The sequence below is a fragment of the Hippocampus zosterae genome, chromosome 15 (genome assembly GCF_025434085.1).
Source record: "Hippocampus zosterae strain Florida chromosome 15, ASM2543408v3, whole genome shotgun sequence".
In the NCBI taxonomy this organism is placed as follows: Eukaryota; Metazoa; Chordata; class Actinopteri; order Syngnathiformes; family Syngnathidae; genus Hippocampus; species Hippocampus zosterae.
This window is the reverse complement of record NC_067465.1, coordinates 8,517,577-8,542,567: the sequence shown is the minus strand read 5'-3', so window position 1 is coordinate 8,542,567 and position 24,991 is coordinate 8,517,577. Positions and strand designations below refer to the sequence as shown.

Genomic DNA, 24,991 nt, shown 5'->3' with positions numbered 1-24,991 from the left:
CATGTTTCGCACAGTGAGATAGATTGCTTTGTTAAGAGATAAGAAACTTGAAGGTGTCTTCTACAGAATGGCAATATTTGTATCGGTTTGTCCGATAGAAGCATTTCATGATTAGAAGCCAAATTGTGAAGCTAATTAAAAGGCGCAAGATATTGCATTTGTGATTAAAATAAGTATATAAACAACAGTGTATATAGTGTACATAAATGCATAGAGGTCAAGGGTGACATCCCAGAAAGACGGGCCACCCTGTGCAATAGGTTGAGAGTGATGATGGGAGGGGTCTGAAGTCGAGCTAACTTCCCATCATGGGAAGTGTGTGGCCAAGCAGTTTATAAATTCCTACCATGTTTACACTTCACCCACAATCTGATCGATTCCCATGTTTTCATCGCCACGCGAAGGAAACGTCTGGCCCATTTATGTAGCATTTTGTGCTTTGTCAGACAAACCGGCACCAGCCCTTCAATACACGGACATCGTCTTCCAACCTGCTCTCGTATAAGTCGGGTTCTTCCTAGGGGTTATCTGCAGTGCGGTGTGCTTCGGATGAACTTGTGCTTCTTTCTCTTGGACCTTCTTTGAGCCACCAGCACTCATGTATAGCAGCGGCTATACTCAAGTGTCCAAGGCCAGCCCGCAGGGCCAAAAGAAGATGCAGTATCGGTCAAAGGGCAAGAGCTGTGGTTACTACTTGAGAATCATCTTCTTCTTCTCCTCACTGATTCAGTCGCTCATCATCGTCAGCCTGGTTCTCTTCTTGGTCTATGGTAAGACGCAGGACTCCGCTTCAACGGTGCGCATACAGGACTTGGAGGAGAGCTTCAGTCGACTCTCTATCGAGAACGTCGCCCTCAGGCAGCAGAGGAGGAACCTGACCAACCTACTCAATGTCACCCTGACTGAGAAGACCCGCAACGACTGGGACCTGCTGAGACTTCGTTACTTGTCAAACGCCTCTATAAAGTTCATTCAGGACCTGGACGCTAGGCTGGTGAGTAACTTGAAAATCTTTTAGCGTGGGTGGATTTAAGGATTAAAGCAAAATATTAATGTGACTGCTGTGTTTGTGTCACCTACTGTACATGAAACATGTAGTTAGAAACATGTAGTTAAAAATATTATTTTACAAAGTTAATATTCCTCACTTTGTTATTTTAACATGCATTGCATTATGTTTGCAGTTTGCAGTGGTGTAGCAATTCGCTCCATCTTACTACAACTCTTAAGCAGTGCAAAACGGCAAAACACACTGAGAAAAATTTTATTTACCATATACTATCGCAAAATACAACATGTTTGGTGGAGAAATACTGCCGTTAAATTTTCTAAACCAGATGATTATTTCGTCAAAGTTCTCATTTCCCAGTCAATAATGTCATGGTAAATCAACGTCATCACTTGTTTCTACTGTTTTGCTAAATTATTTTTCCTTTACCATACAACAGCAACAGATGAATATGGAGCTGATGATGTGCAAGAACCAGGCACGTTTTTCATCAAATTGTCCACAACCCCGTAAGTGGAACAATTTAGATTGGAAGCCCTGAATGACAATATCAAATGTATCTTTGTTTAATTCAACTTCTGATAGACAGTATGAAGTTTGTTAAATTATGTCTTCCCTTTTATTTCAAGAAATGCAAATGACGCCTCAGTCTGGAGGTTGTGGGTTGCAGATGGAGCGTTTGAATGCCCAACTTGAGCTTTTGCAGTCCAACTTTACACATACAACACAGAGAATGAGGATGGAAATGGACCAGATTACTAAAGACAGGGACAATCTTAACCTGGAGGCCATCGATCTAAGAAGACACAAGTCAATTCACGAAAAGGAGATTGAGTTGAACAGACAAAGATGCAAGCAAGACTTTGTTCAGTCCTTGAGCGGCGTCTCCAATGTCTCCAGAGCCTTTCTACTGAAGATTGAATCCCTCTTCCCGACTCACATTGCCTTCCAGCTCACCTGCGAGAAACAGAGAGAGCACCTAGAGCAGATTCGCACGAACTGCACCAGTCTGTCTCGAGAGGTTGAGGACAGGTTCCAGAGTTACTTGAATAACGTCGGTGATCAGATGTCTGAGATCCAGTCTGAGAACAGCCGATTGAAGGCCGAGAACATGCGACGGTCTGATGACTACCGCGTGTGCAGTCAAAACCGCACAGCTATGGTCCTAGAGCACAGACGGACCCTCGAGAAGCTTCAGCTGAAACATGACAAGGACTCTGAGAGGCTTCTGTTGGAGAAAATGAGGCTGAGCGGTGATGTTGAAGTCCTTGAAAACAGTGTCAACTACAAAAATAAAGAAGTGGAACACCTCAAAGACCAACTCAGGAAGCTCAACATGTCCTGCATTCCTAAGGTGTGTTTGTTTTGGGGGGGGTGCAACCGTTGCACTGATTTTTGATTGTTTGTGTTTGCAAGTTAACATTACTTTAATTTGATTTCAGACTGGATTCGGTGGCTTGCCGGGAGCTGGTGGAGGACAGTTTGGAAGGGCTGGGTCATATGGGTTGGGCTCCTCAAATGTGGGGTCAACTGGGTTGAATCCAAGCCTTGGCTCAACTGGCTCAGGAGTAAACCGACTAGGGTCAACTGGGATGGGCTCCTCAAGTCTTGGTTCAACTGGTGTAGGATTAAACAGACAAGGATCAACAGGGTTAGGCTCTTCGAGTCTTGGTTCGACCGGCTCAGGATCAAACAAATTAGGATCAACAGGGTTAGGCTCTTCGAGTCTTGGTTCGACCGGCTCAGGATCAAACAAATTAGGATCAACAGGGTTAGGCTCTTCGAGTCTTGGTTCCGCTGGGTCATTAAACAGACAAGGATCAACGGGGTTGGGCTCGTCAAGTCTAGGTTCAACTGGGACAGGACTAAACAAATTGGGATCAACTGGTTTAGGCTCCTCGAGTCTTGGATCGACGGCGTCAGGAGTAAATAAATTAGGTTCACCTGGCTTGGGTTCCCCTAGTCTTTCTTCAACTGGGTTAGGATTAAACAAATTAGGATCACCTGGGTTAGGCTCCTCAAGTCTTGGATCATCTGGGTCAGGATCAAACAAATTAGGTTCAACGGGGTGGGGCTCTTCGAGCCTTGGGTCAACTGGGTTAGGGTCAAACAAGTTGGGATCATCTGGGATGGGCTCCTCAAGCACTGGATCAATGGGGTCAAGTTTAAATAAACTTGGATCGAATGGTTTGGGCTCCTCAACGCTTGGCTCAACTGGGTCAGGATTAAATAAACAGGGCTCAACAGGGTTAGATTCTTCAGGTCTTGGCTCAACTGGGTCAGGATTAAACAAACAGGGATCAACAGGGTCAGGTTCTTCTGGGCTTGGGTCAACTGGGTCAGGGTTAAACAAATTAGGCTCAACAGGGTTAGGTTCCTCTAGTTTTGGCTCAACTGGTTTAGGATTAAACAGGCAAGGATCAACCGGTTTGGGCACTTCAGGTCTTGGTTCAACTGGGTCAAATAATAAACCGACTTCAAGTCTGAAAAGCTCCTCTGGCCTCGGGTCAATCACTTCTGGACTTTTTGGCTTTGGGTCAAGCAACAGTAATGCAGGACAAAGTAAGCCAGGAATTGGAGTTGGAAGGGGAACGTCAAGTGGATCTTCACTTGGAACAGGAAGAACCAGCAGTCTGGGAGGTGGTTCAGGTAATAAAAAAAAAAAAGGCTGCAATGCTGACAGTGGTGTGTCAACATAATGGATTGATGCATGTCTATTTTTCTGTGCACACAGTCAGCGTGGCTCAGCACCTACAAGAATTGCAACGTATCATCAACCCCTCTTACGCCAATGAGTAAGTATGAAGTAGTAGAACTGTCAATTGTAGTTGAGTACTCAAGTATTTTACTTCGCTTAAGAAATAGTCAGACTTTTATGAACCCAATTCCAATACATGACTAGGACAAGATATTTAATGTTCAAACGGATAAACTTTGTTTCTAGCAAATAATCATGAACTGAAAATTTTATGGCTGCAATTTTTTTCTGAAATGTCATAGATATTGTTTATCTTATTATATAAATTACAACACTGAAAATTCAAAATTGTGCAAGCTTTTATTGGTCAAACTTTAAAAAAAAGAAAAGAAAATAGCTGAAATGTTAAGGCTCCCAAAAAGTAGTCGTCTCTTTCAGCTCCTGAGTGGCTCCTCAGTTTTTTTTTTTAAATACATCAAATATGACACTGTAGTTTGTAAAGCGATGTGACATATATATGTCCAATGTATTCACATCAGACAACAACAACCTGTTTGCACTATCTGTGTCCCTTCAGAGAGAGACAAGAGCTTTCCAGAATGATGGGCTAGTCCATCGCGACAAAGAAAATTGAAAACTGCAAGGGATTTATCAATGCCTCACACCTCGTCAAGTTCACCAAGGTATAAAATAAATGTGCTTTATAATATACTTTTTTTGCAGGTGTTGAATACTAAAATATGCACATTCAAAAGGATAGACAAACTTCAGCACTTTTTTTCTTCATATAGAATGTGACATTTTGTCTTTTAGTCATATATCTATAATTGTGTATAACTGGGAGAGCAGGCCCATGTGGTATTTTTAAACGTGTAAATAAAGAAGTCTTTGTTCCGTTGTGCCCGTCTCTTTTTAATAAACAAACCTACTTGAGATATTACTCTATTCCGACTCGGAAGTAACTGTTTGTCCCTGCGTGCGTCACCTATTGTGTTCCTAATGGTCTCCAAACAACACCTCACTTGCCCCACCCCAACCCCCCATGTGAGTTGACTACCAGATTTATCGACACTGCGATTAATCCGTCCACATGTTTACTTTTCGCCTCCAAGCTGTCAGCAGCCTGCATGGTGGCGGCAGATGGGAGGAACCTCCGTCAATGTCGATAAAACAATGCAATGTACTTGACTGTAAAAAGAACATGGAAATCCACTGTATAAACAAAATCCAAATGTCTCGCAGATGTTCACAGGGGCAGCTACATTTGACTCCCAACGAGTGTCGAGACCTTTCACGGCAAAATGGTGGGTGACGAGTGTTGCTAAAAACAAGGTTACCGAATGAGTTGCATGAAATTGGATTTTCATAACCACTCAGAGCAAATGGGGTGTACAAGTTGAGAACATGTCAGTTAACAGAGCAGTCGGAGAACTGTGATTGTAACTATGAATTTTATATAAACGTGTAATTGCCTTATCAGACTCTATCCTCAGCCTGTATGATATGGATAATAGTAATGGAAAAACTGTTACGGTGCGCTTGCTCCGTAAATCAGCCATTTATCATCATGGCAATCCGCAAATTTAAATCAAAGCTATTGCACTATTTATTTTCTGTATTTTTGTTTTGTTTTCCGATAACGTTCAAATTTGACTTTGATATCTGTGCTCTTAGGCAAACAATATATTTCTGCATATTTTGCCGAATAGTATGGTAGTCCCCCCCCCTTGTACTGTTTGCAAAGTCATTTTTAAAGTTTTGGGGAAAACGAGAAAAAAAAACCACAACAAATTCAGCAAACAAATCTAGCTGCCGAAATTCAACCTTTGTTGATTACTATAAACTGGATGACTGAGAATCTCCATAAACATAAAGACCATTATTATTTTTTTATTTTATTTTTATTTTTATAAAAAATCAACAGGAAAATCCACTGTAACATATGCAAATGGCTGATTTATCTCACAAACTTTCACATAGGGAGCAATATTTTGCTAGCAAGATAATACATTTAACTTACTGTTACATTGTTAATTTTTTTTTTTTTTAAACTGCGCCTGCCAGAATTTTTTGTCATCCTGGTCATGGTAATCCGCAAAGGTTGAATCGCGGGAACCAGCCTTTTTTTTTATACGTGTTGTTTTGTTCTTGTTTTCCAAAAACCTTCAAATCTGACTTGGGAAATGTATTAGGTTAACATTTGGAATGAAAAGATTTGCACGACTTTTCCTCATAAAACATTTCATCACATCTATTGCTTGACTGTGATCGTTAAAACAAAAGAAATGAATCATCACTTTTTGCGGCACATAAATGACACAAATCTACTGAAATTTCTATTTCATTCCATTTCCTTTGCTACCGAGACAAAATGAAGCGTACGCAGCAAGCAAAACATCACTATAGGAACACACAAACATCCTGTCTGTTCGACTTTGAGAGGATGTCTGGAGCCGACTGTAAATCCCAGTGTGTATTGTCTCGTATTGTGGTGCCAATTAATTCTTGGATGCCACTGAAGGCAGCGCTCTCATCGAAAGGATTTCCTTTGTATAATATCAAGTACTTTTCTGCATATAGACTGTGGAGCTTACTGCGGGGGACCAGATGTCGCAAATATTAAAAGTGGTGGATGCTTTGGGCACTTGGTTTATCGTAACGTTTGCCTCCCGGTCTGTACGAACATGATTCACCGTCATCTCCAAATGTTTTCCTGCATTGTCAGCGCATCTCGGGATTCAACCCAATTGTCCAATTTTCAAGGTTTTTCCCATAAGCACCAAACAGGTTTCCTCAAAAGAGCTGCGCTTTCAGTGCAGCTGTCACCCTAACTGCCATTTGCACCCCCCTGCCTTGACACCTGCATTCCGGGACGCTTTCAAAACAACACCATTTGCAGTTTTAGGTACTAATAACAGCCGAGTTTAAGATTTATGAAAATTGAATACTGCTTCGGTCTTGGTAAGCAATACAGAGTAAATGTGAAGAAATACCGCTATATGCATTTAATTTATTCTGTGACCATTCTTCATTTAAATAAATGGAAATGCCATGAATTTGTTCCAGGCCTTTGTCAGGAAAATACAACTCTATGATATTGTATGTCATAGAAACATAAAATAATAAACAGAGGTGTGCATCTCATCATTAAGGTGATACATGTGTCGGTAAATGGGGCGCGATAACATTCAAGTTTAAAGTTCATTTTAAAGTGGAACGATGTGATCCAGTTGGATCACGATTCGATTCCATGGCACAGCTCAGTTCTGGATGTTATGATGCAATTTTGTTTTGTATAACTTGCCTTTATTTAATCAGGTAAGTCAGTTGAGAAAGTCTAATTTACATCGAGGACCCAGGCAAGAAGCAGTTACATCAAAGTAATAAGCTCAAAAGAAGAAACCTAACATGTCAAATACAAAACATCAAGCGATACACAATCAATGCAGTGATTATTGCTGAGAGTAAATTGATACACAGCAAGTGTGGTGTTCTTTAACAATGATTTGTAAAGAATTTTTAAAAGGAGCAGGAGGGATGAAAGAATTGAGTTCGTACATGTTAAAGTGGAACAATTCAATTAATCGAATCGATTAAAAGAGCAAAACCTGACGTGGTCATCATTCTCTCAGTTTACTGTAAATCCTTTTTTTGCGACGCTTCAGTTTAGTGACGAATTGGTTTAGTGATGTCTACTGGGCTAAGGGACGGAAATATTTCCAAACCGTTTCCGACTAGTCTCTGTGATTCTGGGATGTCGCCCCACGGCAGTGACACACGAACTTTGAGGGGTCCTATTGTGTCGCAGCCTGGCCGAACCTTCTTCCAGGCCCTCCTGGTGCAGGAAAGGGAACAGTTGCTTATGATTGCAACGTCCTTCCTCACCTGGGGTTGTACAAATCTGACCTCTTTTGTCTCCGGTTGCTAATGTCCTCCGTTGCTGTGACTTATAATTGCATTTCCTATTTGCTTGCACTGTCTCTCGGTCCCATGGCATAGCCTGGTAAAGCCATTGAGTCAGGAGGGGAAATACTGTATACTTTATGTACCCTGAGCAGAGGGCTTCCTCTTGGTGTCAATCTCAGTGACCTTGACCTTTGGCGCTTTCTGCTGCAGAATTATAATGAAGAAAAGGCTCGTTTTCTGCTTTTAGACACTTTCCATCACAGCCATCAAACCGCAGTCACGAACATGGCCTGTAATATCAGCATAATGTATGATGTAATGTCTGCAACTTTTTATGGGCTTCAAAAGTAATGTTTTTCGGATGATGTGTATTTAGGCCATAATGAAAAGAAATACAGAGTTGAATTTATTCCGTGACCATGCTTGTAAATCAAAACAAATCATCTTTCCCCACTGAAATGAATGGAAATGATTTTAATCCTTTACAGCCTTCTCCCCCGAAAGAAAAATATCACTCAATAGTGTTGTCATCTTCAACATACACTAATGGCATCATTAAATAAATTGTAAATAATGAAATTAAAGACTTTGGGAGTCTTTAATTTTTCTGTTTTTGTTTTGAATTTCTGTTTGGATTCAATGGACATTGTGTCTCTCCTTCTGGTGTGGCAACTTTGGGGCTGTATCATACGTAACCCATCTACTCATTCAGACATTTGAATATAAATGGAGACGGTTACAGCTCCTCAGTAAGAGGCGGTAATATTAGTTGTTCTTTGCAGAGGATAAAGAATAAATAAATGTGAGTACTGTACTGTTATCGTCTCTCCACATCCTGTTGCTTCATTGCTTGTTGCTGTTGACCGGGCCAGCCCAAAGAACAATGAAAAAAAATGGCGGTGATTTATCGTGGCTGTCAAAGTTGCTGGTATAGTCCTTTAAAACCTTGTCTTATTTATCCTTCACTTTCTGGGAAGCTTTCACCACAGGCGGGGGATGTGCGGAAGATTACTGAGCATCTGCTTGATAATGACACGTAATAGCGCAAAAGCCACAGCATGGGATTTGACTTCTAATGGTTTGCATCGACCCAAGAGACGCACCAGTCACAGCAAGAGAGCTAATCATGTCGAGGATGTTTTCAGCCCCAACAGCAGTTAGGTCATGTGAAAAGAGTAATTTAATCCGCGAGACCATTTCCTGGTTGGTAATAGATTGTCTGGACCATTTCAACTCTCTTATTCAATCCATTTGGCTAGGTTGTAATATGATGTGGTGACTCGGGCCTTCCTGTGTGGAGTTGCATTCACTGAAGACTAATTGGCCATAGGTGTGAATGTGAGTTGGAATGGTGCTTGGTTTAAACATAATTCACTATAGTCTGTGATTGGCAGGCAACCAGCAAAGGGCGTACCCCGTCTGTCGCTCAAACTATGCTGGAGTTTCCCCCAGTTCACTTTAATAAGCCCTAAAGACGACAATTTTAATGGCGTAAAAAAGGATTAATGGAACTACAGGACTGGATGTGAACTGAAAATGGTTGCAGTTCTTGTCCTCTCCATGTTGGCCTTCAGGCTTATTCTTTGGCGCCATCTAGTGTCCGTTCTGACTTAAATTTGATACAGTGCACATGCGTCGTCGATTTCAACAAAAAACGAAACCATAAAAGTGCAATTCACACTGCGACAGCAACTTTATGAAAACCTTTTTTTTAAACGAGACAATGACAAGAAGTAATGCACGAAGTAATAAGTGCTTGGTCAGATGAAACCAATGTTGAGCTATAATTTAGTATGATCTCGATACAATGGCTTTTGTTTTTTAATACATCAAAAGTGCTGATTTCTATTTAAAATTAGTTTGAATGTGATTGGTTCTTTCTGAACCCAGTTACATCCGGTTCTAATGGGATGTACACACTTTTTGCATGATTAAAATAATAGATTCATGAATCCGAAAATATGTATGACAATAATGCAGACATTCGTTGTTGTTTTTAATTGGTAATATGTCATCGCAATTTGTCTAAAATGATAATCGGTCGAGTGCAAATGATACATCGATGTTAATCTGTTTCTGTCAGCGATTTGAGGTGACAGGCAGACCTGAAATATGCTCTTCCGCTAGATGGCAGATGGTGCAGTTGATCTGTCTATAAACGCCACGCTTATCACTAAAACTATAATCTGCGTGTATTCAGTGGGCACTTTTGCTATAATGCTTTCGCATCATTTGTCTCCATGCAGGCGTGCAACGGTGGCGCCCCCACCCCCTCACCGTCATCAGCCAGTCACGATTGGGGCTCCTTCACGTGTCACTTCCATGATCATGATCACCCTCCTTCTCCTCGTCCGTATCACAAGGCTTTCTACTTCGCATGCAATGGTCGTGCATTAAAAAGCACCCCCCCCCCTCCCACCCCTGCGCCCGCCTAGGATACATGTGAAGCAGCATGCACGCGACGGGCGGCGGAGCGGCTGACACCGATGCTGCAGACAACCAGCACCGTGCGGCGCAAAGGATGGAGAGGACGCCCGTGGGGGAACAACAGCGTCGGACCGACGACCAGTACCAGCAGCAAGGGCCGTCTTCAGCCACGCACGGCGTGCTCGGTAAGTCTCCAAAACAGAAACCATCATGATGGGGCCACGCGTGAGTCCAGCGGAGATTAGTCGGGAAGCAGGGTGATGCTTCGGGAGGCGAAAAAATAAGAAGGCGGGTGGTTCGGTTAGCAATGTGATGCAGATGGTGGTACTGAATCGCTCCCAGTGGAACTCGATGGTGTTTAATGAAATGGTGGTTGTCTGAAGTGCTATAGGCTGCACGTTAACGCTTCAAACGGGCCCATGCCGACTCACTGAGGGTGGGGGGTCCACAGGTGCAGCCAGAAGAAAATGTAATAGAAATGGAAAGCCTTGTGAAGGAAATTGGGCGCAGCTCCAAGTTTCAGTTTATAATTTTGAAAGCTGTGTATTTGGTACCTGGGCCTTCAGTTACCAGACTTTTCCTTTTTAATGCCACCAACTATCTTGTATGCAATGAAAGAAAGCAGTGACACCATCATCAACCATATTTGAAATATGACAGCATTTGGCTCAGCATAGCCCAAATTATGATTTTAGTTATACTGTTTGGTGCTCTCTACCGTCTTTATTACTGATTTGTTGCTTTACTGTTGTATATGTTAGTTGCTCCATGTACAGCACTTTGTGTGCAGCGGTGGCTGTTTGAAAGTGCTCTATAAATGCAGTTGAGTTGAGTTGAATTGAGAATCAATATTTATCTTATAATCTGGAGAGGAAAACTGTTCAAATGGATCATTATTAAATGTAGAGGGCTGCCGACTAACTCGTTTGGACGGCAGAGGCGCCTGACCTGAAATTTGGTAAATATTTTACACCACACGTTTTCACCATATTTCAGCTAAATGGGCTGAAGAGTGGAGCAGAAGTTTGTCAGCAACCAAAAAAAAAAATTCAAGAATGGTCATCTTCCAAACCGCTTCTCCTCGCTATCAATTAAACTACCATGCATATTTTGTTTTCCATTTAAAAATAAATAAATAAATTATAATGTGGGGGGGACCTGGGGGGGCAACATATCGACCAAGTACGAGAAGGCGCAAATGAAGCAGACTGCTCGCACTTTACTCGTTTGGCCTTAATGTATGTTCAGCGTCGTCATTTCTTACGAGAAGTCCGTCCTCTTGCCCGAGTTTGTTTAAAGCTGGACGACGACATGAAAGATTGTTTCAATGCTAAGGCTTGAAAATGGATTTCGTATAGACAATGCAACTTGACATCTTCCCATCTCCTCTCTAGATAAACTGTTTGGAAAGAGGCTCCTGCAGGCCAGACACTATATATTGTCGAGGAAGTCCTGGCTGAAGATGGTTCCTACGGAAAACTGTGACATCCTGATGACATTCCCAGGTACTGTCAAGCATCTTAGACCGGGTACATTTTGTTATCTTCGAAAATCACACGGCACACCACCAAACTAACAAAATAAATCAATAAAATGTGAAATGACACAACCAGGCAAGTCTTTTTGTGTGCTGCCTGCTTTGACGGAAGCACGTCGCAGCCAATTTTACTCAGACACCTTGGAACAGTTCTCCTTGAAAAGCAAACTGAGGAGACTGGACGTCCTTCTTTTTGCAGCGTGGCGAGGTAGCTCCATTTATTCAACCTCGTCTACCACGTTAGCTCACAACCCTGCATAACACTCGACATCCAAGATTCTGCGAATTTTTGCATGGCTTCTCTCTGGCTATACTTTAGCTTCCTAAACACAGTCCTAAATCATGGATGGATATCAACTTAAGTAGAAGGCTTGAACCTCTTCATATGTGTGAATCGTGTTTGTAATCATCAGCCATGTGATCAGTCCAGAGTGTAGCCTGGCTCAAGCTTCCTTATGATCCCGAATAGGAAAAGTGTTGGAAAATGGATGGCTTCAACTCCTTTTATACGGACAACAACCTCGACAGGTCACCTGCGTTATTGTCAATACATCAATGGAATCAAGCCCGGATGAACAATATGGAAAGTCACCTCCCACTGAACATTCGGCAAGCCTCCTCGCTGCCCATCTTTAAAGCCCTCCTCAAAACCCACAAGTATTCTTTGGCGTTCGACTCAGCATGATTTAGATTTGTTCTTGATTTTACTGCTTGGTGCTTTCTACCGCCTCTATTACCGATTCGTCTTACTGTTTATTGTGTATGTTAAATCGCTCCATGTACAGCACTTTGTATGCAGCGATGGCTGTTTGAAAGTGCTCGAGAAATACTGTTGACTTGACTTGACTTGACAATGTAAAGACAACCCATGTATAGAAATTAACATGCAAACATGCATGAAAGGTTTAAAAAAAAAGCAGTACCTTTCAGATGTACCACAATGGTAAAAACAATGTTAAGTTTTTTTTTATAGTTGGCTCATTCTGGCTGATACAAGCCCCACTAATGGATCAATGTCACATGATAAATGGTCTGTCTTACGATTTGCTCTCTCTCTCTCTCTCTCTCTCTCTCTCTCTCTCTTTAGATTCAGTCGATGACCACACTCTGCTGTGGCTCCTGAATCAAATCCGTGTTGGAATCCCACAAGTCAGTATTCAAGTCCGACAGCATAAACATACGCAGGCTTATGCCTTCTTCATCACCACTACGTTTGAGAAGTAAGACTCTTACAGGAACACTACTGCGTTTGATGTTTGTTGCAAGTGCAAAATTTGATCACACTAATTTTAAGTGAAGATCTCTAGTCCAGGGCGGCCCGGTAGTCCAGTGGTTAGCACGTCGGCTTCACAGTGCAGAGGTACCGGGTTCGATTCCAGCTCCGGCCTTCCTGTGTGGAGTTTGCATGTTCTCCCCGGGCTGGCGTGGGTGTTCTCCGGGTGCTCCGGTTTCCTCCCAGATTCCAAAAACATGCGTGGCAGGCTGATTGAACACTCTAAATTGTCCCTAGGTGTGAGTGTGAGTGCGAATGGTTGTTCGTTTCTGTGTGCCCTGCGATTGGCTGGCAACCGATTCAGGGTGTCCCCCGCCTACTGCCCGGAGACAGCTGGGATAGGCTCCAGGACCCACCGCGACCCTAGTGAGGATCAAGCGGCTCGGAAGATGAATGAATGAATGGATCTCTAGTCCATTCTGGGTGCAGTGCTTATTTTTTTCCCCCCCTTCCGGTTTCACCCCGTTGCACTTTTGTCCTCAGTTTACTGCGGGGAGCGGAACAGATGAGCATGCACAAGGCTGTCAAGCCTCAGTTTGGCGGCGGGATGCGACGCTTCTCTTGCGAAGAGGACAACATCTATGAGAACATAGAGAGCGAGCTCTGCTTCTTTACGTCGCAGGTTTGATATCGCAAACGGTGGTGTGATTCGAGCGTTGATAGCGTTGTCGTATTGCGTTGGTTGAAGTTGGGGAACAGGATGTAGCATTCACAAAAATGTTGTTTGATCAAGGGAAAAATCACTTTTTTTTCTTTTTATGGCATTATGCCAACGTTTCAAAATGAGCGCAAAGTAATAATTTTGATTGATTTGACGAAAATATGTTCTTTACCATATCTGCCAGGTGAAGTTTCTTTTGAAAAAGAAAGCCTGAACCCGGTTGTCCTCATCCTTTATTTGTAGGAGCGTCAGAGCATCATCAAGTACTGGCTTGACAACCTGCGAGCCAAACAGGGAGAAGTGCTTCACAACATTCACTTTCTGGAGGGACAACCCATTAGTAAGCTTATTTTTGAACAAAGCTCACTTTTTTTTGCTTTTGATCTTAGCTCCCCCACGTGCTTTAGATACGTACGCGTGTTTTCCAATTTCGCTTTGTTGCCTAGTTCCAGAACTGGTGGCCCGTGGTGTGATCCATCAGATGTTTCCTCTCCACGAGCAGAGGATCCTTAATCAGCTGATGACGTCATGGGTCCAGGCTGTTTGTGAAAGGCAGCCTTTGGGTAGGTCGTTGAAAATGACCGGCATCAATGTCAGTTGTTTGATACATAAGTATAATATTTGCCGCTGTTATGTTTTCCTCCCCTGGTGCAGATGATATCTGCGACTACTTTGGAGTGAAGATCAGCATGTACTTTGCCTGGCTCGGTTTCTACACCAACTCTATGCTTTACCCTGCAGTCATTGGCTTTCTCCTGTGGATACTTGCAGAAGCTGATCAGGTTACCTTAAAGAATTTCATGTAGCATGTGGTTGGCATAGCAACCTGACAGAAAGAAGGCTTGCTTCGGAATGCGTGTTTGGGACGTCAAGTCCGGGCATGCTCCTTTTCTGTGTGGAAGTTGGCTTGTTCTCCCTGGACTTGCGTGGCTTTTCTACAGATTCTATGACTTCCCCCAATAGTCTAAAAAAAAGTATGTAAAAAACTGGGAATAATGTGGGGTCGGCTGCACGATTACACAGTTTAAAGTTTACATTCCTTGTGGTAAATTAATCTTGATGAGCTATCCACTGTAGTAACCGCTGTCCCTGAAAGGGTTAAAAAAATGAAAATTCCTTGTTTTGATTTTTCGACTGCAATGATAATTTGGTTATTTTCAAGAATCTATGCTCGTGTGTATGTGAAGGTTCTTATTTTATATAACCGTCAATGCAGGCTCTGTCAAGACTGTAGTTACGGCACAAGTGAGGTAAAAATGTGCTCTTGCCCGCAGGCGACAACCCATATAATCCCAGACATCCAGAGAGCTCAGTTTGAGAAACATTGTAATAAGGGCGTAGCGAAAATGACTCCATGAATTTCGAAAAGTCATTACTGACATTCAAGGACAGTATCGGTGCTTTTGTCTTTGTTTTGTTTAGACCAGTCAGGATATATGCTGTGTGGTGTTTGCGCTCTTCAATGTGGTGTGGGCGTCCTTGTTTTTGGAACGCTGGAAGAGACGAGAAGCCGAGCTGGCCTACAGGTGGGGTACCCTTGACACACCTGCAGAGTCCTTGGAGGAGCCCAGACCACAGTTCAGGGTAAGCATCACTGTTAAATCCAGAAGACTGCAGCGCATATTCTTGGAAAGGAAATTTGGAATTCTTTTGTCGTTGTTCTTCTACCTGCAGGGTGTAAAACGTTGCAGTCCCATAACAGGCTGTGAAGAATTCTACTACCCTCCATGGAAGAGGGTTATGTTCAGATGGCTGGTCAGCCTCCCCATCTGCCTCCTCTGCCTCTGTTTTGTCTTCCTCATCATGCTGCTCTGTCTGGAACTGCAGGTTTGCACCACAGAACACACAAGAAAGCTAGTGTGTATTTGTAGAGTTGCTTTCGACGGGGGAGGGGGGGGGATAGACATTCAAATATCCTGTACGATTCGTGTTCCAAGCTTTCGAAGAACCGCGGGCATTCCATATGCAAATAAAAATGGATAGCATGCTAACTCTTCATTAACATTAGCATGCTAACCCGTCTTCATTGTTTATGTTTTGTGACCTGTTGTAACTGTAATATGCTTGTGCAGGAGGTTTTTTTTTGTATCACTCAAATTATCCTCAAAATGAAGGTAGTTCGAGCGTGGGTTTTTTCTCCCCCCCCCCCGCCCCCCCTCTGGTTTCTTTCTGACCTTCGGGTTGAGTGAACGCTGGCGCGTTTTGGCTGCCGCTGCTCAACCCGTATTGTTTTGTGTTTTTTGTTATTGTAAAGTGTCCTTGGGTGTCTTGAAAGGCTCTTATAAATAAAATGTCTTATTATTATTATTATTATAACTGACTTTCCAGGAAGTGGTTATGGAGATTCAGGAGCTACCTAGCATCACAAGATTTATTCCCAAGATTCTGCTGGCTATCACTGTAACCATATGTGATGAGGTTTATAAGAAGATTGCCTATTGGCTCAATGACATGGGTAAGTATCAGTAATGGAGTGCCATTCTTTTTTCTTTTTTTTTTACATGGTATTGACACAGAATGTATTTGAATGACTCCATCATTCTGGTTGTTTTTCCAGAAAATTATCGACTTCAGAGTGCCTACGACAATAATCTCATCATCAAGATGGTTTTTGTAAGTCACCCCCGGATTCACACTTAGCTGTAACGCGAGATTCATTTAAGGGTGACTGACTTCTGTTGTTCTACAGTTTGAATTCATCAATTCTTATCTAAGTCTTTTCTACATTGGATTCTACCTCAAGGATATGGAGCGACTAAAAGAGGTGAGACAAGAATGCTATCATGCTGAATAAAAGCTACCGGTACTCTGTGTGTGTGTTAAAAAAATGAAGCCAAGATAAAACGTTTCAAAACGTAAACTTTTTCCACCAATAATGTGACCTATAACCTGTACAACAACGCCGATTTTTTATTTTATTTTATTTTTTTATCGAGGGGGAAAGTCCATGTAAAGACCTAACATCACTGGGATGTGGCTGTGTTCAGAATTAATGTCATCACATTCGAACACAAGTTAACTGTGAATCAATACACAGCTGCCACATTTTTAAAATCTCTCTGATGAACACTGAATAAATTTCAGCAGTTCTAGTCGCCAATATCTTTTTTTTTTTAACTTTCTAGCAGGAGCCCTTAAAGTTATGCGCGAACGCCGACTGCCATTCCAAACCGTTCATAATTCCCTCCACCTTGTCTAAGCCCCCCCGGCCCCGTTCCAGCTGAAGAAAAAACGCAAATCATGATGCTGCCACCAGCATGTTACACTGTGGGTGTCGTGTTCTTTTGGTGTTGCAAATTGGTTGGAGGTCACATTAATGGTCGAAAAGAATTTTCAAATGACAAATGACAAAAACCTGGCATTTGAACTTGGGTGTGGAGACTTTTTATATCCACTATACATAACATTGCATACCAAGAACAAAACTATAACGTTGACAATAATAAAACAGTGACTGTGCAATCTACGAATGAGCTTTCATTCAGTCATGCCATGTTCGTGTTATTTTCCCCATAAGATAGAACATGTTTGACGTTTCTCCACAGATGCTTGCAACACTACTGATTTTCCGTCAGTTCCTCCAGAACATTAAAGAGGTCCTCCAGCCTTACCTTTATGAACAAAACAAGCTGGGGGTGTTCACCCCCAAGATCCTGTGGGAGCTTCTACAAGCCATCATGCTCAAGTATGGCCGCCTGGCTCTGGGAAAGGCCCAAGCGTCAATAACGGCGTACTCTCTCCTGGGCCCCAGAGGACTCCCAGCCAGCGACAGCACGGGCGTGGACAGTCAGCCAAAGACGAGGGGCGATTTGAAAGCTGGATTCAGGCTGACGGAAGAAGAGTGGGATATGAATGACAGCGCCCTGAAGCAACGGAAAGTCAGCTTCACAGAGAAAGTCGACTACCAGGACGTCACAGCGGAAGCGCAGACGGCGGATGACGCCTTCCCTGAGGACAGCCCCACGCTGGTGGAGAACGGAATGGATCCGTCCAGTATTTTTGACAGTTGTGACGACGACAGCGATCTGGAATTGCTGTCTCAGGTGAGCTGACCGTATGCCATCGTTTCATTTCCGGTTTCCAAACCCTGCTCTTTAGTATTTCCATTTGAGGGTTTATAATGAGTGCAATAAGATTAAATAAAATGTCTAATTATTTGTGGCGTTTAGGGACCAAGCCCTGCCAGAAACTTTGAGTAATGACGCCCTCCATTTAAATGTTTATAATGGCCTATATTAATAGTTTAACTATAATCCCAAAACACTTACATATCATTTCAAAATGAGTTGGTGTTTACTTTATGAAAATGACACTAAGCTTGTTTCAAATATTTTCATGAAGGCTTACTCCAAGAGTACCTGAATGTTATCAAAGCCACCTATATTGGTCAAAATATAAAACACACAAGGAATTTCTATTTGGTGTCAGTCTTGTACTTTGGCCAAAAGACACCATAACAAAATATAAATTTAGACCATAAATTCACCATGAACAGAGATTTATCAAAAGGGAAAGTATTTATGTCTGCAGTAATACTGATCATCAATGCAAATGATTTGCATTGACAGGACACGAAAGAGAATACCACCGTGTCCTCTTCAAGAGAACCAAACGGTCTCCGTCAGAGAAGAAAAAACATGGATGAGACCAAAGAGGACAAGAAGTCCTGGATTGATCCGCCAGAAGAACCCCAAACTGTCACTCTCGCGCAAGCTGAGATCGAAAGCTGTATGCAGACGTATGAGGTAGGTTGCCGAGAAATACTGTATCCACCACTCACAAAAAAATTGTCTTATGTGGCTTTCCGATAAATTTTTCTGGTTCAGTTAGAATTAACATGTAAACAGTCCTCTTCTTAATTCAAGATTATTGATACTGGTACAGCCTTGAATTGTCAAAGAGTCGGGAGAAAGTGTCCCGTTTCCAGGAGAAGCGGTAGTAAAACAGGCCAAAATACAGATTTCCTTCATTTTTCTCTTCATTATGCTGTTCATGTTGTGCAAAAATCACTGAAACACTGAACAGTTGGCCGTGCATTCAAAGCTTTAGATGTCAAATTCATTTAACCTGATAAGGTCATTGTGCATTTTAGGTTGATGCTAAAAGTTCACCCAAAGCCACTGTCATGGTTCTGTTTTTCGGTCTGGCCAGTAGGTGGCACGAGCGGTCTTCGGGGTGCACACCTGCTGCCAATCTTGAATTATGAGATTCTGTATTTAATGGCTCTTATGCTGTGCACCTGTGTCGGAGTATTGTTTATAGCATTGCCACTTCCGCGCTCGTTGACCTGTTGTTTGTTATCGTTCCCGTCGTGTTTCTCGCTCTAGCTTCTCGGTACTATTTTTCTCTGCTCGGCAGACTTTTATTTTACATATTGGATTTTTCTCGCGTGTTTTCCTATACGACGTTGTTTTTCTTTCGCATACTCGGTTCTATTTTTGTTCCCTTGCCTTTTGGATGCAAGCGCTTTTTGTTAGCCATTGTTATTATAAATATTAAATCTTGTTTGTCACGGAGATCTTTGTTGACGTCTGCGATTATTCTTTCACTGCATCAATCACCAAAATGCTGAACCAAACTGTTCTGTAATGCAGGATACTCTTCAGGACTACCAGGAGATGTTCATTCAATTTGGTTATGTGGTGCTCTTCTCCTCTGCCTTTCCTCTGGCCGCCATGTGTGCGCTCATCAACAATATCATCGAGATCCGCAGTGATGCCCTCAAGCTCTGCACGGGCCTGCAGAGGCCCTTTGGCCAAAGGGTGGAGAACATTGGCCAATGGCAGGTCAGTGCGCTTGGCCAAAAAGCCTTCAGGCAGGGCTTACTCTACATTTTGGGGTCTGTGATAGCTTGTGGGGGGAGAAAAAAAGTCTGTCTTTCTCTCTGAACCCCTAGACTGCAATGGAGGCCATGGGCTTGATAGCCATTATTGTTAACTGTTACCTGATTGGTCAGTGTGGTCAACTGCAGCGTCTTTTCCCCTGGTTGAGTCCCGAGATGACCGTCGTCTCCATTGTGTTGTTGGAGGTAAGCAATGTCGTCATGCGAGGTGCAGTCTATAATAATAATAATAATAATAACAAATTGGTTTGTATAGTGCCCTCAAGGGACCAAAGGATGCTTAACAATAACTCATGGGGGAGTTTATATTACTGTTCAAATATTTTTTATTTAGGCTTGGTAAACAAACGGTGATGAGTTTTTTTTTTTTTTTTAATGTTCAGAAATGCCACCTCACAGATTTTAGTATTTGTGAGTAAGTAATTGTAGTCTGTCTGGGATTACATGCATTCGGCTTCGGTCTCAAAACACTCTGTGAAGCAACGCTCTTGGAATTAAAACTTTCATTGATTATTTTTCTGCGTCCATAGAATAGAATAATGGTTGCATGTCTAAATGTGTCCTGCGATTGGCCCCCGACCAGTTTTGGATGCGTGACGCCTCTCGCCCGTCGTCAGCTGGGATGGGCTCCAGCATACCCCCGACCCGAATGTGGAGAAACATTATAGAATGTGAATGAATGCAGATGATACTTTTATCATCACATCACAAAATTCCTACCCTGCATTTCCCTCTCCCTAAAAAGCTGTAAAATCAAGGAATGTGTTTTACTATATGAAATACCTAAATGCTCTATATGCATGGTTTTCTGTTTGGTGCTGTGTGTTTATAACCCGTAGTACACACAAAGCCTCACAGTTGTTTTTTTTTAGGATGAAAATATGACATATTGACCTTGTGATGTGATGAACGTGTCCCTCTATGGTCTCATGGTTTACAGCACTTTGCCATCCTCCTAAAGTACATCATCCATGTTGCCATCCCTGATATCCCCGGTTGGGTAGCAGAAGAGATGGCCAAGCTAGAATACCGACGAAGGGAAGCTTTCAAGGTATAGTTGGGATATAACTTGAAAGACCTTCGACCTTAGCAAGGCTTGCTTCTGACGTGAAATGTGATGCCATAATTGTGTCATAATTTTTTTGTTTTTGTTTGTCATAGTATTTTGTAGCTTCACGTTGAGAGAGATCCAACTCAATTCTATATTTAGAATGTAGGTTGTAAATTCTCCGGGTACTACGGTTTCCCCCCACATTCCAAAAACATGCATGGCAGGTTGATGGAATACTCTCGAATTGTCCCGAGCGTGAATGGTTGTTCGTCTTTGTGTGCCCCGTGATTGGCTGGCAACCAGTTCAGGGTGTACCCCGCCTACTTCCCAGACAGCTGGCATAGGCTCCAGCAGGCCCGCGGCACTCGTGAGGATAAGCGGATTAGAAAATGGATGGATGAATAGGTTGTAAATATGTAGATCAGCGTGTCCAGGAGCCGATTCAAACCATATAATAGAACTGAGCCTCTTCACTTATCACCTCCCATTCAGAGGCATGAACTGCAGGCGCAGCAACATTTCCAACAACAGCTCAGACGTCGCCGCGAGGAAGAGGAACTTCAGCGTCAGGCGGAGGCGCGTCAGGAGAACGAGTGCCACAAGTCGGACGCCCATCACCAGCATCACCATGAGAAAGCGGCGGGCGGCAAGCCCAAAAGACCCAGCTCCCTGCTCGGGAACAACAACGTGATGAAGCTGAAGCAGATCATCCCCCTTCAGGGTAAGTTCTCCTCCAGTAGCTCCCGCTCCCCGGCTCAGTCACCCACTGGGGGAGAAGCGAAGCTTCCAGGATTCCTCAAGTTTTTAAAGTCGACAGAGGTGAAAAAAGAACCCGCTACAGCTGCGGGATCACCCGGATCGACGGGGAGCTCTTCGGCCACCGGTGGCGGCCAGGAACGAAATCAGTCGCCCAACAGGACATTCAGTCCGGGTAAGCTGTTCAGTTTCAGCAAGTCGGAGGGAACCGTGGTGTATGCTAACGGGATGCAGCCTCCCAGCCAGGCGGACAGTTGTCATGCCAACAGGGCTGAGCTCAACTCGACTCATGAGGAATTACCGTCAAATGAGTCTGATAAAGGAGAGGTTGACTTAGAAAGCTCAGGCTCAAAGAATTCATAAACATTCCAGTGTATTAAAAAAAAACAAAAACAATAAATGAAATACATTATTTGCAATGTCAGTGATTACGTTAAAACAGACACTTGCACAGTAGTGGCACATGTCAAGTCTGGCCTATGGAAAGCCGTTGACTCGAAAGCTGTAAAGTTTATTTACAGTGAATCCATGCGTATTCACAAATATTTTGAGCGTGAATGTGTATTGGTGTGATGCCAACTTTAGGCTTAAGATTATATTTAAGTGCGGGGAGGATCTTCATTTAGTCAGGTCGTAGTCTTGCTAAGTTAAAAAAAAAAACTTTGCCGGCAGCTTTTGGGGGTATTTTGTTCCGAGCTTTGCAGAATTGTTTTATCTCAGTAACACTGGAAGGTATTACAGAATAACCTGTCTATTTAAAGTCATGCTACACCACCTCAATTGATTTTTAAGTCCCAACTTTGACTTGGCAACTCAATAACCTGAAGAAGTGGACTGGCTTGGTTTTTTTTTTTCGGGTAGTTGCTCTGTCTCACACTCCTGGAGTGCTTGAGCAACAGGGCACAAGCGTTCCCCTGCAGGATTTTCTTGTAGACAGCAGACCATTTTCTACCATTAATTCATTCACTCCCAAAGACGTTTTTAAACGTCTTTTCAGACTTGGTCCAGAATTGGCTGGTACTGAATGAGTTAATCACAACATATCGTCCAGGTCTCGAAGTCGCACCAGATCATCACCCTGTCGCCACCTTGTTTGGTTGATGTTCGTTTTATCAAATGCTGTTATTTTTATGTCGGTTATAACACACGTAGCACACGCTCTTACTACAGTGTTGAATTGTCGTACCAAGTGAGGACAAAGAACATACTAGTACATGGATCTTTAACGATCAAACGGCTTTTCATACTGGCGGAACGCATGTGAGGTCAACAGATAAATGCACCTTACTTTGCACAAAGCATCGAAATATGTACAAGTTCTTACAGCTTCCATGTAAATACATGTGCTGTACAGTGAATGTGATTCTTCGAATGAATCTTTTTCTTTCGAGATATAACTGTTGCATGACTCAAGTCACATTCCAGGTTTGATTCTCCTTTTCAAGCCTGCATTGAATGCATACTGCGCATGAGTGACCTGTTCATGATGTGTTCTTTAGCACTTTAAAAAAAAAAAAAGCCAACGTATTCTTCTGCAATAGCTCACATTCTAGTCACTGTGACCATGAAAAGTCTTATATTTTTCTCAAATGTCATTTCTTTTTTTTTAATGAATTATTTTGTTACATGGATTCGTGAATGTATTCCTGATGCAAATGAATACCACTTGAATCAAGTCAAAGGCATATGAGTTTACACTTAATAAACATTACAGATAAAAGAAAAAACAAACATGGGTTGATTAGTGAGTTTGGATATGTGCTGACCAAGAAGTATAAAACTCGGAAGCCCTTTATGATTAGGATTTATTTTGATACAGTGGAAATAGATGTAAACTATAAAATGAAAAGTAATTTTCTGCAGAGTGGGACTAAAAAATCCTCATTCCTCTCTCTGTCGTGGTAATGCCTTCCGCGCGTCCCTGCAGTTAATTATCCTCCCGCTGTTCAACGAGTGCTGCAATGTTAACATCTGGAAAGAAAATCGTAATAAGCCACATTTTAATACAAAAAATAAAAAAGATTCAACTGAATGATAGTGCAGCCATTCAGTGATTCTATCTGGTCATGATGGACTTGCCTTGCAAATTTCACAAAATTGTGAGCGGGCGTAAATACTGTCTTGGATAATGACTAAAAACAATCAAAGAACAAATTGTGTGAGAAATAGACAAAAAGCACAAGTAAGTGTTGTTTAAGTAAGTGAAGTTTGATCCCAGTCAAATGGACTCACTTTGCTTTGATGGATAATCCTGGGTTGGAATATAGACAGCAAATTGAGGATTCTACAAAACAAAACAAAAAAACACTTCAGTAATTACATTGGAGCAAAAATTACATTGCTCTACAAATTGTTGGGCAGAAACGACTTCAAATGATCCACAACTTTTGAACTAAAAAATACAACATTAGAGGACCCGACCACTCCCGTAACAGTTAAATATCTCCACGAGCAGGCCTGTGCTACACACACACACACACACAACATGCACCAAGACCCTGATGAACTATACTATAAATGACATGGCAAGGCTGGACGTGCTCCATTGCTGGACATTCTGCCCACGCTGAATGAACGTTAGAATTGCCATTTCGGCCATTTTCGTCAAACAGTTCAGTCAAACATTTAGTTCCACCCACATTTAGTCCCACTCTGATTTTTAGTCAGGTGCATTTGAAAAAAAAATTGAATTTAAAAGGTAAAAGAAAATGGTTTATTGCGAGCGCAGTTCTCAAAGTCTTTGCACATGTTTTGAACAATTATATTCAAACATGTTTCATGTAGTTTGAAACAAATCTCTGAATTCACTTCACAGGGTTTTTAACACGCAGCCCGTGGGCACTGTGGCCTCAATTTCAGTCGACTGCAGGTGGTAGTAGAGGACAAAATGGGTTGATTTTTCTACTTACTGGTAATTCTTATTCCACAAGTGCATTGTCAATCATAATAACAATGTTTAGACTAGTGGTGCGACATCAAACATATTGCAAACATATTGCATAGAAAATATTTAATTTGACTTCCGCCTTAAAATGCTCGTTCGCGAAATAGGATATTGTACAATGAATTAGCCAAACCGAATTGACGTTTTTGTTTAGTAGTGTGCCGTGAGATTTTTCTCATGTAGCTCAATAAAGGTTGGGAAACATGACCCAAGAGCTAATTTACTTACAGAGTCTGCCTGAAACTTGGCGAAGTTGTTTTTGTCAAAGACGGGGAGCTCCTTCAAGAAATCCATCTGGAAAAGTGACTCTTAAATCAAACGAGTTGATATCGTCGTTAAAAATTAACAATGCAATCAGTCGCCCAGTATGTGTATATATTGTAGCTGCTTACAAATGCTTAGGAAAGGCAACATTCATGTCTTTGATGTGAACGTGACGTGCAAGAATAGTGGCAATAGTTGAAAGAGTCGTCAAAAAACGTCATCTTGACTAATTTAGATGGAAGGTTTCATTCATTTTATCATCAAAGGGAGCGGGAGGGGGGGGGGGGGTGTTTCAAAAGGCATCCTAAAACTCGTTAGCTTAATAAGTAGGAACACAAAGAATACGATGGTCTTGCATTGAAATTTAATGGACAAAAATACACACCGATATAAAGTAATTGCTTGAGGACAACACGGTCATTTTGGATTAGTCCGCCTTTTTTTCTTTTTCTAACTTTAATAACAAGACAACTGATAGTCTAACGAAGGCTTGAAAATACTTTTGGATTACTTTTTTCGCATCGGTCAACATATTTTACATGTAACCTTTAATGTTATTTTCAATTTGACGAAGATGTTTATTTAAATCTCGCGAGATCATCGAGGGAAAGCCATCGGTTTCA

The 24,991-nt window shown here is 42.2% G+C and overlaps 3 protein-coding genes across 11 annotated transcripts; 2 read left to right on the top strand and 1 right to left on the bottom strand.

Annotated features, from left to right (window-relative positions):
- The first annotated feature begins 279 nt into the window (after positions 1-279).
- Positions 280-4,606, top strand: plvapa (plasmalemma vesicle associated protein a). 6 transcript variants are annotated; one of them, XM_052087977.1, is made up of 9 exons: positions 286-994; positions 1,449-1,518; positions 1,639-2,363; positions 2,452-2,665; positions 2,786-2,947; positions 3,008-3,224; positions 3,255-3,658; positions 3,744-3,804; positions 4,285-4,606. In XM_052087977.1, the coding sequence occupies exons 1-9, from the start codon at positions 599-601 to the stop codon at positions 4,316-4,318; spliced, it is 2,283 nt and encodes a 760-aa protein (XP_051943937.1). In that variant the 5' UTR covers positions 286-598; the 3' UTR covers positions 4,319-4,606. The 6 variants fall into 6 exon arrangements, with proteins under 6 accessions (XP_051943935.1, XP_051943938.1, XP_051943933.1 ...); XM_052087975.1 differs by having other exon boundaries at positions 280-994; positions 2,452-2,947; XM_052087978.1 differs by having other exon boundaries at positions 281-994; positions 2,452-2,947; positions 3,008-3,217; positions 3,368-3,658.
- A 5,280-nt stretch (positions 4,607-9,886) lies between these two features.
- On the top strand, positions 9,887-22,887 carry ano8a (anoctamin 8a). Of its 4 annotated transcripts, XM_052087477.1 has the most exons (19): positions 9,888-10,225; positions 11,435-11,569; positions 12,665-12,797; positions 13,334-13,472; positions 13,755-13,851; positions 13,958-14,074; positions 14,166-14,293; positions 14,934-15,095; positions 15,186-15,338; positions 15,840-15,966; positions 16,069-16,124; positions 16,201-16,275; positions 17,057-17,196; positions 17,263-17,554; positions 18,080-18,256; positions 19,106-19,297; positions 19,408-19,539; positions 20,294-20,404; positions 20,897-22,887. In XM_052087477.1, the coding sequence occupies exons 1-19, from the start codon at positions 10,066-10,068 to the stop codon at positions 21,521-21,523; spliced, it is 3,153 nt and encodes a 1,050-aa protein (XP_051943437.1). In that variant the 5' UTR covers positions 9,888-10,065; the 3' UTR covers positions 21,524-22,887. The 4 variants fall into 4 exon arrangements, with proteins under 4 accessions (XP_051943438.1, XP_051943437.1, XP_051943435.1 ...); XM_052087475.1 differs by having other exon boundaries at positions 17,057-17,554; XM_052087476.1 differs by having other exon boundaries at positions 9,889-10,225; positions 11,435-11,545; positions 17,057-17,554.
- Positions 22,888-23,041: 154 nt separating this feature from the next.
- On the bottom strand, positions 23,042-24,490 carry LOC127617015 (DET1- and DDB1-associated protein 1-like). The gene is made up of 4 exons (XM_052088878.1): positions 24,333-24,490; positions 23,393-23,444; positions 23,240-23,292; positions 23,042-23,131 (listed from the first exon to the last, which is right to left on the bottom strand). Exons 1-4 carry the CDS (start codon positions 24,396-24,398, stop codon positions 23,042-23,044), a joined length of 261 nt encoding a protein of 86 aa, XP_051944838.1. The 5' UTR covers positions 24,399-24,490.
- Positions 24,491-24,991: the final 501 nt, after the last annotated feature.

Coding starts and splice junctions, on each gene's coding strand:
- plvapa (XM_052087973.1), top strand. CDS start 599: ATGTATAGCAGCGGCTATACTCAAGTGTCCAAGGCCAGCCCGCAGGGC. Junction 1,519..1,638: donor ATCAAATTGTCCACAACCCC/GTAAGTGGAACA, acceptor TTTTATTTCAAG/AAATGCAAATGACGCCTCAG. Junction 3,659..3,743: donor CAGTCTGGGAGGTGGTTCAG/GTAATAAAAAAA, acceptor CTGTGCACACAG/TCAGCGTGGCTCAGCACCTA.
- ano8a (XM_052087475.1), top strand. CDS start 10,066: ATGCACGCGACGGGCGGCGGAGCGGCTGACACCGATGCTGCAGACAAC. Junction 12,798..13,333: donor ATCACCACTACGTTTGAGAA/GTAAGACTCTTA, acceptor TTTTGTCCTCAG/TTTACTGCGGGGAGCGGAAC. Junction 18,257..19,105: donor GCTGTATGCAGACGTATGAG/GTAGGTTGCCGA, acceptor TCTGTAATGCAG/GATACTCTTCAGGACTACCA.
- LOC127617015 (XM_052088878.1), bottom strand. CDS start 24,398: ATGGATTTCTTGAAGGAGCTCCCCGTCTTTGACAAAAACAACTTCGCC. Junction 23,445..24,332: donor CCAAGTTTCAGGCAGACTCT/GTAAGTAAATTA, acceptor TTTGTTTTGTAG/AATCCTCAATTTGCTGTCTA. Junction 23,132..23,239: donor AATTTTGTGAAATTTGCAAG/GCAAGTCCATCA, acceptor TTTTCTTTCCAG/ATGTTAACATTGCAGCACTC.